Raw genomic sequence first — 12053 nt, forward strand, 5'->3', positions numbered from 1 at the left:
GAACAGTACCCGGTGCTCCCGGCAGGCACCGGTACGCCTGTACTGGGGCGTACCGCCTGCAACCCACCACTGAAACTATCCTTCACTTTAATATCTTAATTGTCAATTCTAAGACTGGTTGTTGTACCTTATTGTCATTAGATTGGCCTTGTTTACATTAAATCTAAATCTCATTTTTTCACTGTGCTCCTTGACTAGGTCTTGCCAATCATTTGCATTTTCAGCTATCAGAGTAGAATCATTTGCAGAACACCGGTTACTGATGCCCCCCTCTCCCCCGTTTGAAAACCATGCTCATCTTCTTCCAATCCAGCTTCCCTCTGTATATATTCAGCATGTAGTTTGAATAAATAAAGGGAGAATAGGCAGTCTTGTGTCACTCCTTTGCCAACCTGAAGCCAGCCTGTTTCATCATGTTCTTACCATACTTTGGTTCCTGACATGTGTGTAGGTTTTGCCAAGGGCAATGAAATGTTCTGGGAGTTTTATTTTTCTAACCAGATTCCACACTTAACATGATCAAGGCAGTGGAAGGCCCTCTTATAATCAGTGAAGCACATAAGAACTTCTTCTGTGCATTCTTGGTCTTTCTAAATTAATATTAATAATACTCTTCGTACTGCACCAAAAATATTTCAGTCTTTCTTCTTATGATAGTGCCACCACCTTACCATCTCTTGCAGCACTTTGGAAATCAGGAGCTAATCTGTGGCCTCCAGTGCTGCTCCTTTAATAGATTATTATTAATAGTTTGTAGTCTTTATATCACAGATATAAAACATTTTAATTGAGATCATAGGTTCTATTTTTTATAGAAAACTTGTATTCCCAGTTTCCTGTGACTATTCTGAGCTTCCTTGATAAAATTGTTGATAAAGAAAGGTTAGGTTGAAATTGTTTTTGGAAAAGGGTCCTTCAAATACTTTCCTTGGGGTGATTAAGTTTTCCAAGACAAAGAAAAACTGAAAAAAGAACCTTCTAAGACTTTTGTTGGGGTGATTAAAACCTAAAACTATTTGCCTCTTTTGTTATCTCGGTTTTTGTATATACATGAAAGCAAAAGAAAAGTAAGTGGTATAAAAGCTGCTGTGAAGAGAAGAGAGTGTTCAGTTCTCTCCTCTAATCTGTTCCATCTATATTCTCATAATGATCCCTAACCACATTCTCTTTGCCTAATTCCAAGTCTGTATTTTTTGTGGCTTTTCCCCCCCTGAGTATATATGTAATACGTAGTTAAGATGTACAGTAGATCCATTTAAATGGCTTCTCTATTCTAGAACCACTCAAAGTTTCTACTGGGAATTCTATCCCTTAGAACTAAAATCAATTAAAGCTAGCGGCTTGCAGCCAAAATCAGAAAATGTTTTGGACTCTCTTGTGAACCTTCCCTTTGACTCTCGTTAATTAACAAGCTGTAGCTTCTCTTTCGCTGCAACCAAGGATGAAAGTTAAATACCTTGATCCCTTTTTTTATAACTGTGGCCTTGTCTGCTGAAGATAGATGTGTTTTGAAAATCTTTTTATCTTGGTTCAGTTTTAGCTGAGATTCCCCCCCTACACACTGAGCACTTGGGGAGAAAACAAGATTACATTAGAGAAGAAAGGGAGTATAAAAAACACAGAGGGTACATTGTGTTGTCATGTTGTGGCAGTTGTGGATGTGATGAGTGTAAGTACTAAGTGTCCACTTATTTTTGTTTTGTTTTTCAAGGGAGTCGTTGGAGGGGTCATGTTAGTCACTCCCAACACCATCATGTTTGATCCTCACAAGTCAGACCCTGTGGTCATTGAGAACGGCTGTGAAGAGTATGGGCTCAAATGTCCCATGGAGGAGGTAGTTTCTATTGCCCTCTACAATGATATCTCTCACATGAAGATAAAGGATGCCCTTCCATCGTAAGAAGTGTTTTCTTTGTTGATTGTGCCTGACCATTATCGGTGCATATATAACATTCAGCCAAACTGGCAAGGAAAAGGAGAACCTTGTTGAATTGTGGAGCAAAGCACCACTTGACAAGAAAGGAGTGTAGAATGACAGTGAAAATTTAGGCCCAAATACTATTTTTGGCAGAGAACGTTTTTAAAAAATGAGTTTTTAATGTTTTGTAAATGACATACTTTTTAAATCCCACCTTCATTACTTTATAAGTAACTCAAGATAGAAAACATGCATGGCACTCCTTCCTCTTCCTCTCTTTCCCCACAACATAACCATGTATGGTGGGCTGCGCTGAGAGAGGGTGTCTCGCTCAAAGTTACCAGCTGGCTTTCATGCCTAAAGTTGGAACTAGGACTCACAGATTCCTGATTTTTACGCCAGCACCTTCGCCACTAAACCAAAGTGGCTTTATTTGATTTTATTGTTCTCTAATACATTGGTTATGTTTTGCTAACGGTGTAACTGTTAACATTAAAAGTTGTTTTATAAGGTATTTGACTTGTGTAAAAGCAGTAGGTAAAATATTCTGTGTTAGAATTTTATAACTTCCAAAAACGGTCATGAAAACTTTACAGTTAAGAATTCTAAACAGAATAAAAGCTGCCAAATAGCAGGAAACCAAGGAATGACAAAGATGTTCCAGAGAACTGACAGAGAGTTTAGATGTACTGAACTAATTTATGCATGTTATTTTAACTTGCCCATGGCATTAATTAAACTGAATGTTCTTGGCTAAGGGCTATAAGGAGGAGATGTATGATGTATCCTCCTGTCCAAAAGCAGATTTTGAAATCACTTTCTGGGAATGGGAGTAACTTCCTGCTATTATTTCATTGGAAATACACTGATAAGCAGTAAAAAGGGATCCAGGATAACTTTATGATTTGCAATGCTAGAAAGAATTGTTTTGGATTTCTGAAAAAACAACAACCTAACAACACACCCAAAGCCTTCATGTTGTTTGAATGGGTCTTCTTACCTGCTCTCTTTAGGCAGTTCTAATGTATGAAAATTACATTTAAAAAGTAGTTTTAGTTATTATTCCCTTACCATTCTCCTTAATGGTTATTTTAATTAACATTTTGGTGTCTGATTTCTTAAATAGAAGTACCCACATGCCTTCATTAATTGCTTCATCCACTAAAGTTTTAGCATAAGATAACAGAAAACAACAGAGAAATCAGTTGTCTTAGATTGTTTCTTCTTAACTTTAGTGTGCAGAAGTTAATTTCTAAGATTGGAGATATTAAAGGGACATCAAGAAAGAGCTATAATCAAATAATCATTTCCACTAGAGCCATGATGGCGAACCTATGGCAAGTGGGCCACAGGTGGCATGTGGAGCCATTTGTGAGGGCATGTGAGGCGTTGCCCTGTCAGCTCCAGTGCGCATGCGCGCACTGGCAAGCTGACTTCGGCCTTCTATTGAGGCCGTTTTTCACCCTCCGGAGGCTTGAAGAGGCTTTATGATTTGCAATGATAGAAAGAATTGTTTTAGATTTCTGAAACAACAACAACAATCCAACAATACACCCAAAGCCTTCATGTTGTTTGAATGGCTTGAAGCCTCTGGAACGCAAAAAATCGGCCCTATGGGCAAACCGGAAGTTCGAGAATGGACTTCCAGCTGGCTCGTAGGGCCGTTTTTTGCCCTCCGGTGCATTCAGAAGCCTTCAGGAAGCTTCCCTGAAGGGCAAAAAACAGCCCTATGAGTAAAGCAGAAGTCCGTTCCTGAACTTCCGGTTTGCCCATAGGGCCTGTTTATCACACTCCGGAGGCTTCAGGCAAGCTCCTGGCAGGGGGAAGCTGTTTTCGTCCTAGAAAGTCTCTGGAGCCTGGGGAGCACGAAAAAAGCACGCCAAAAGCAGGGGTGGTGGTGCTGGTCGCACCTGCATGCACGTGCGGTGGGGGAAGCCTGCGCATGCACACTGGGGTTGTTTGCATAGCATTATGAGTGTGGCATGCCCATGCACAATCCCCCTCACTCCCCCCGCTTTTGGCATGCGAGCCAAAAAAGGTTAGCCATCAGTGCACTAGAGACAAAAGCTTGTACTTGTTAGAGCATTTGCCAAGAAGCATGAGCATTGAGGAAGCAATGGGTTTTTTCCTCTGACTTGAAGATATTTTTTAATTATTATTTTTAGATGGCTTTGATTATTTGATTCTATTAAAATTGAACAGTTAACCTGATTTAAAATTCCAGACATTTTAATAAAAACATATTTGTATGTGCTTGCTGTAGTGGTTGCTACAGTTAAGATGACTGGGTCACATGTCAGTTGGGCTGCTATATAAATCTATAATTAAAATTAATTAATTTTTTTTGTTATTGCTGGCTTTAAATTTTGGGGGAATTTTTATGCCTGCTGCCGATTTTTTCCCTAATGTTGTAAAAAGAAAATTTCTTGATGAGATGTTTATTTGTTTCCCACCAACTCAAGGTTATTTTTTGTCCCTTATTCTTTTAAAGTATCTATAAGCTGCTTCAGATAATTGATATCCCTACTTCCACAATTATTTCAACTTTATAATTACTTTATTTTAATTGACTTTCATTTTATTTTGAAGAAAGTTGTTTGGTTAATTCATGTTATTTCCATGTTGTTTTGGTACATTTCAGTTGATGTCTCTTTTGTTGTCATATTTGAATTTTATTTAATTATTTTAAGTATTTTAAGTTTATTTAAGCATTTATGTATTCTCATTTATTTTCATTTTGTTCTCCATTTTTAATACTCCATATACACCCTACCACCTGTCCTGGCAGCGATATTCCAAAGGATCTTTGTCCTCTGTACAGGCCCGGTGAATGGGAAGATCTTGCCTCTGAGAAGGACATCAACCCTTTCAGTAAATTTAAATCCATTAACAAAGAAAAAAAGCAACCGAAACCAGACAGTTTTGTTGCTCCTAATTCCAGACCAATAAAATATTCAGACAAAGAGAAGTCTTCAGATTTCAAAATCCTGAAGCCTTCTGCAAGTCCTCCCCTCGTCACACCTGGAGCAGTAGAAACGCCAAAGAACTCTGTTACTCCTGAGTCTTCAGAACAGGTGACTTTGAAAACTTATACTGCAGAATGTTCTGCATCAAATATAACTCTGGACTTAAGCAAAGACAATTCCCTTCTGGAGGAAGATGGCTTTATTGAGGTAGACAAGGCTTCATTGCAGATTGATAGTAAAATAGATTGTAGAGATGCTGGATCAGTTGACCTTCACACGGATCATTGCAAAACAAAAAAGGAGGTTCAGTTGCAAGCAAGTAACAAAGACAATTATGAGCAACCAGTGTTAGATTCGTCTGGGGCAAAGCATAAAGTCTCTAAGAACGATCTAGATCTAGACACCTGTGAAAAGCTGGATGCGATGCCTGAAGTGAACAAGGGTGGAAGTTCACCAACCAATAAGATAGAGATAAACTTGGATACAAACAAAGAGGTGAATAAAGACAAGCTTATTGAATTTTACCTCAATCATGATACAGATGAACCATCACCTATTGATTACTTGCCTAAGGATGAAGTCAAGGAAGAAAAGAGAAATATGCCTGTGGGCATAGACCTCACGCTTAGCTCTTCAAAATCCCAATCCACTGAAGTTCTTGCTGTCAAAAAGGAAGGCCTTGAATCCTGCTCCGTGGTGAGAAATGAGCATTTGTTGGAAGCTAGCTCAGTAGCAGCAGAGAAAAAAACATGTGAAGGATTAGAAACTCCTTTTTTGACATCTCATCTAGATAAGAACTCTGAAGTCAGACTGTGGCTGTTGCAGAGAGTCCAAGTGCCCATTGAAGGTAAACCTGTTTGCATATTTGTTGTTGTTTTTTTAACCTAAATTCCTGTTTTCACTTTGTCTACTTTCCTTATTTTCACTTTGTCTACTTTACTTATAATAATTTTTGATTCAGCCTGATATCCATTCTGTACATACAAATCTTATGTTGCATCATTAATTATTTAAAATTGGTCCTGGGGTGATTCAATACAAAACTTGCTTAGCATTCGAACAACTTCTTCCATTATATCGCACAATCATGTTTTTCTTCTGTTAAGCTCTAATCCTCTCTGTTGTTAAGACTAACCAAACACCCAGAAGTAAAGATAACCTTTAGGTCACTCAGGCTTTAAAATGTTTCTTCAGAGACTGGTTCTGCTATTCCACATTGGGTGATATCATACTTTTGCTGTTACATCTATAGATAATGACCAAGACAGTTGCTGAATGTGTTACTTATTTCTTTGTCTTATTGCTTATTTCTCTGTCTGTATATGTATGATGAGTTCTTAGTGCTCTAATTTCTAGGATTGTCATGACAATAACTTTTTCCAAGGTCTTTCTGCAAAACATACATATATGATCTTGTTGGGAATCTCTCTGTCTCTGTCTGTCTGTCTGTCTGTCTGTCTGTCTGCCTCTCTCTCTCTCTCTCTCTCTCCCTCCCTCCCTCCCTCCCTCCCCTCTCTCAAAATACTTTTACAGATAGAATTTCTGAAGAAAAAACACAAACTCTGACATGCATCAAGATGCAGACATAACATTTGTATCAGATGTAATGTTTGTGTACTACCGTATTTTTCGGAGTATAAGATGCACTGGAGTATTGGACGCAGCAAGGTTTTGAAGAGGAAAATTAAAAGAAAAAAGTTTTTGCACTCTGCAAACCTCCCAAAATGGCCTGTTTTTCACAAAAATGGGCCTGTTTTTTTTCCAAAAAAGGGCACGAATAGCCCTTAGGAGGCTTGTAGAGTGCTCCTGGGGTGGGGGTCCAAAACAAACAAAAAACGGCCCATTTTTCGTCAAAAAAGGGCATGGATAGCCTTTAAGAAGCTTATAGAATGCTGCTGGGGGCTGGGTGGGCAAAGAATGGGCCATTTTTCACTCATTTCTGCCCTCCCCAGCCCCAGGAGCTCTCTGAAAGCCTTCTAAAAGCTATGCACAGCCATTTTGGTGAAGAGGGCAGGGTTTCGGGAGTAGAAAAATCCTGTATTCAGTGTATAAGACGCACCCAGATTTTCAGCCTCTTTTTTGAGGAAAAAGGGTGCGTCTTATATTCCAAAAAATACGGTATTTGTAAAAGCTTGAATTTCAAGGAATACCATATTTTTTGGAGTATAAGACACACCGGAGTATAAGACACACCAAGATTTTGAAGAGGCAAATTTAAAAAAAAGTTTTTGCACTCTGCAAACCTCCCAAAAATAGCTGTTTTCACAAAAACGGGCCCATTTTTTTTTTAAAAAGGGGGCATGAGTAGCCTTTAGGAGGCTGGTGGAGTGCTCCGGGGGGGGGGGGGGGTTGAGCAAAAAATGACCGGTTTTTCACAAAAACAGGCCCCTTTTTTGTTCAAAAAAAGGGCATGGATAGCCTTTAGGAGGCTTATAGAGTGCTCCTTGGGGCTGGGGGGAGGGGCAAAATTGAGCAAAAAATGGCCCATTTTTTGCTCATTTCTATCTTCCACAGCCCCCAGGAGCACCCTGAAAGCCCCCTAAAAGCTATGCACAGCCAGAGGGCAGGGTTTCGGGAGGAGAAAAATGCTGTATTCAATGTATAAGATGCACCCAGATTTTCAGCCTCTTTTTTGAGAGAAAAGGGTGCGTCTTATACTCCGAAAAATACGATATGTTTCTGCAGTTATCTAGAAACATACAGAAAGAGTGCTTGAGCACTTCACATTAGCATTCTCTCTCAGAAAACTCGGGCATTAAAGTGTGTTAAGTAAAACATGATCAGTAAGAAATAGAATAGCATACAGTAGATTAAAGCTTAACAATTTAACTGGCAAAAGTTTTGTTTAAGTATAAAAAACTTTCATAATGAAAGAGAAGAGATAGAATTAAACAAATTTCTCTTTAAAGGGAACTGAGACTTAAGAAGTAGCCATACATACTCTCACCAATATTCCTCCCATAACTGTGGAGCAGAAAGAAGACTCCATTAATATTTTCTATGATTTTTTTTTATTTTAGAAATTCTGCAATTTTATTGATTAGCAACATAATGATTGTTATGTAGGAGAACTGGGTAATATGGTTTATTATCAAACGTATTGGTATTTCTATGTAAGTATTTGTTACATTATTAATCTGTTGGTTATTTTGTGACTGGACAATCTCTTGAATTCAGATATGCTTCCTTCAAAAGAGGAAAAAAGCAAGACCCCACCAATGTTTCTGTGTATCAAAGTGGGCACGCCTATGAGGAAGACTTTCATTTCCCAGTCAGCTGTGATGGATCAACAATATAAAAGACGAAAGCAACCGGAATACTGGTTTGCTGTCCCTCGAGAAAGGTATGTTCAAGGTCTTTGTGAAATGCTTCTTGGGTCCTTTTCAAAGTGTGTATGAGTGTGTGTGTTTTCAGAAACCCAGTGATCTATCAAAATGCATGGTTCTGTTGATGAAGTCATCTAAAATAAACTTGAACAAGTCATTTGTCCTTGAAAAAAAAGTGATAATTTCCCCCTTCTTGAGAACATTCAATCTAAAGAGTCGTGGTGGCGCAGTGGTTAGAATGTAGTAATGCTTTTGATTCTGAGCAGCTCATGGTTGACTGAGCCTTCCATCCTTCCAAGGTCGGTAAAATGAGGATCCAGATTGTTGGGGGCAATATGCTTACTCTGTAAACAGCTTACAGCAGGGTGTCAAATTCAATTTCATTGAGTGCCGCATCAGAGTTGTGTTTGACTTCAGGGACATGGCCAGGGGGGCATGGCCAGCTTGACATTCGTGTCGGGGGTACCGGTGGTGGCCCAAGCACTCTGCCAATGAAAATGTGCTCCTGAGCTCTGTTTTGGGCTGTGACAATTTCCTGCAACCCTCTGCCAGCAAAAATGGAGCTTGGTAGGGCCACTTGTCATGTCCGTTTTTGGCTGCGATAACCTCCTGTAGCCCTCTGCCAGTGAAAACAGCTGGCAGAGGCACCACAGGCAGAATGTACGCTGTTTTCAGGGTGGCCCTATGGACTGGATCTAAGTACTTCACGGGCCAGATCTGCCCCATGGCCCTTGAGTAGGACACTCCTGGCTTACAGAGAGCTGTAAAGCACTGTGAAGCAGTGCATAAATCTAGGTGTTATTGCTGTTGCAATTTCTGTAATGCTCTCCAGCATTTCCATTGATGTGTTTCATATTTCAATTGTCATCTAAGAATTGTTCAAAAGTGTTCTTTAGTAATATATGCTACTGTTAGTAACATGCTAATGTATCTATTAGCATGTTACATTTAACATGTCTTGTGTGTTACATGTCAGTTCTCTCATCATTACAGTGTGTTAGGAGATTTAAAGAATCTTTACAACAGAATAGCCACTTGATGAAATCTTGCAAGTGGACTCTGCGCAATGAACATTTGGGTAATGTTTGTTAGTCTTTAAGAGGTTTCCTGAGTGTTGTTATTTTTTTCTTCAATATAGCACGTACTCTGGAAATGAGATTAGGTAGCTGACAAATTTGCTGATATAGCAGTTTAGATGACTTAAGGCATGTTGCAATGACGTACAGTATGTCCTAACTGCAGTTGTCGCCTGCTGGATTTTGTTGACCTGGTTGTGACTTTAGACATGTAGCAGAAGAGTACTGCATCAGCTCAGATAATGAAACTGCATTAAACAGTGGCTTGATTACTCTTGCACTGTGATTGTGAAATAGGTATCCTTCTTAAGGAATGCTCCTTATCCTTTTGCGCATACCTTAAGAAGTAGTAATCGTTAAAGACTTGTGCTTTATGAGGGCTTTTGTTCACATATTCCCGTTGACCAAGTTATACAATTGCATCTGACCTAGCTGACTGAAGATCCTTCATTGTGTTTCTTGCAATGGGGAATGTTAAGAGCACTGCAGAGTGAGTATAAATATTTTGTTTTATGCTATATTTGTATGTACTTGCTGTAAAGAAAGTTTGGTGGTTTATAGCTGTTTGGTTATCATTCTGTGTGAAGCTTTAAAAGTATTGAAACATAGAAACTGCTACAAATGCTTTTAAAGGGGGAAGTAATATTTATTTTTGTACCTTCAAGCCAGTCTTGACTCCTGGTGGCTGCTTGGACAAGTCTCTGCAGTTTTCTTGACAAGATTTCAGAAGTGGTTTGCCATTGCCTTCCGCTTCCTAGGGTTGAGAGAGGCTGACTGGCTGACAAGTTAGCTTTGTGTCTAAGGTGGAACTAGAACTCACACTCTCCCTATTTCTAGCCTGATGCCTTAACCACCACATCAAATTGGCCCCTAAAGTAATATTATGGAGCCTGGATATGGTATATATTTTATTTCTGAGATGAAGTGAAGTATTGATTTTATTTAAAAGTTGCAGTTTTTAGCCTTAGCCAATTTTCTATTGATCCATGCAGTTCATGTATCTCAACAAGAAACATTGCCTTTCTTTTATTCTTCTGGTTGAGCATTAGAACGTTCAATCAAAGTGTAGGACAATGTGCGTTGCTGAAACTCTTAGTAGTAGTAGTAGTAGTAGTAGTAGTAGTAGTAGTAGTAGTAGTAGTAGTAGTATGGAATAGCACAAGCTAAAGTCTCTACAGTTTCATTACCTTGCAGGCTCTTTTAAAGTTGCTGGTAATATCGGGGCATTTTAAAATACACATGCATATACACTTCTGCCTTAAACATGCGCCTAGGAGAAAAGATGTATCAGAATTATCTTCTGATTTTTTAAAATTATAATTTTAATTATATTTATTATGTCAATTTCTATTATGTTCTTTTTGAAGAAAACAATTACAACAATGCTGAATAATTACAACACCTAACAGGAATTAAAACAACTATAAAATAAAACAAAACAAAACACTGTTATAATTACAGAAACAGAAGCAAGTTAAAGGCTGCCAGTTCAGAAAAAACACCATAATGGATAAGAAAATTAGTTAATAATATAATATTGAGGAATGTCTTAGTAGCATTTGCTGCATTTTTATTACTCATCCTTTTGGGTTAATAACTGCAGGAGTCAAGGCTAACTGCCCCTAAACATTTAAACTAAATCCATATTTTTGGGAGATGCCTCCTTGCTGACAGTTTCATGCAAAGGTGATACCCTGCTGGGTTTCCATTGGCTGCCTCGTGTGGCTGGGCAAAACAAGGCCCGGTGCTTTGTTATTGCCTGGGATAAGCCTTGGTGAAGCTTATTTGTGTAAAAATATTAGTGTTAGGAGAGAGACTGTATAAAGGTTGGCAGTCAAGGTCATTTGGTTGTTTTGGCTGGTGTCGCTTAGCATTTCAAATCTGAAAGCCTTTGGTCATGTTAATAATGTTAAATTAAGCTCTGGGAACAGAATGAGAGATAAAGTTTCATCTTGGGCAGTGGTGGGTTCCGGATCCCGTTGCAACCGGTATGGTTGCAACCGGGCCCGGCATCCTCCACATGAACGAGTGCACACGCATGCAGCATGCGCATGTGACTTACCATCCAGTGATGCCTCTGTGAGCCTCCGCGATGCTCTGTACGCTCCGTGCGTGTGCGGGGAAGCACTGAAAAGTTTAAAGACAGGTAAGGAGTGTGGGCGGGTGGGCCCTCCAGAACACCATACCGGAATGGTACCCAGTGCTCCGGGCAGGCTCCGGTACGCCCGTACCGGGGCATACCGCCTGCAACCCAAAACTGATCTTGGCCAATTTAAAGCACAATGTCATTTTGTTACAAAACTTTATGAGAAACTGGCTTTTGTATTTCTATTGCCTTTGTGTAAGATTTTAGCTCTCCTTATTCATTGCTATCAAATTTAGATAGAAGTGCAGGTACAGTTGCAAAGAATTACAGTATTTATAGTTTGTCAACTGTACAAGTTGTCTTTCCCACAGACTCTCTAGGCTGATACTTTTCTTTTTCTGAGAATTTGTCCTTTAAATGGTTTGACCACTGTCTGTCAAACTGAAGTTATTCATTCTTTATGATATAGTGTTCTTTCTGCAAAGTTGGGTCAGAAGAACTGCATGGTGGCTGCAGTTGATGAAGAAATGACATTGTCAGAATACATTAGTTTACCTGTGCACTAATATGCACTTTACTATTGATGTTTATATGTTTATATAGAAGATATTTTCTGCACAAAAATGCACAACTCCCAGCCTTGACTAACCACTATTCATAGGAGAGACCAAAATGTACTTG

General features: G+C 39.1%; 1 protein-coding gene across 2 annotated transcripts in view; it reads left to right on the forward strand.

Moving 5' to 3' along the window:
* NCOA7 (nuclear receptor coactivator 7) overlaps positions 1–12053 on the forward strand; it is an 88300-nt gene that overhangs the window by 54463 nt on the left and 21784 nt on the right. The window contains exons 8-10 of one of the 2 annotated variants that reach the window (XM_081941792.1): positions 1712–1896; positions 4740–5731; positions 8062–8227. In XM_081941792.1, coding sequence (XP_081797918.1) covers positions 1712–1896; positions 4740–5731; positions 8062–8227 — 1343 coding nt within the window. Of the gene's footprint in view, positions 1–1711; positions 1897–4706; positions 5732–8061; positions 8228–12053 lie in introns of both variants that reach the window. The other variant, XM_081941791.1, reaches the window with a different exon arrangement.

Source organism: Natrix helvetica (genome assembly GCF_964273705.1).
Source record: "Natrix helvetica genome assembly, chromosome: 2".
NCBI lineage: Eukaryota > Metazoa > Chordata > Lepidosauria > Squamata > Natricidae > Natrix > Natrix helvetica.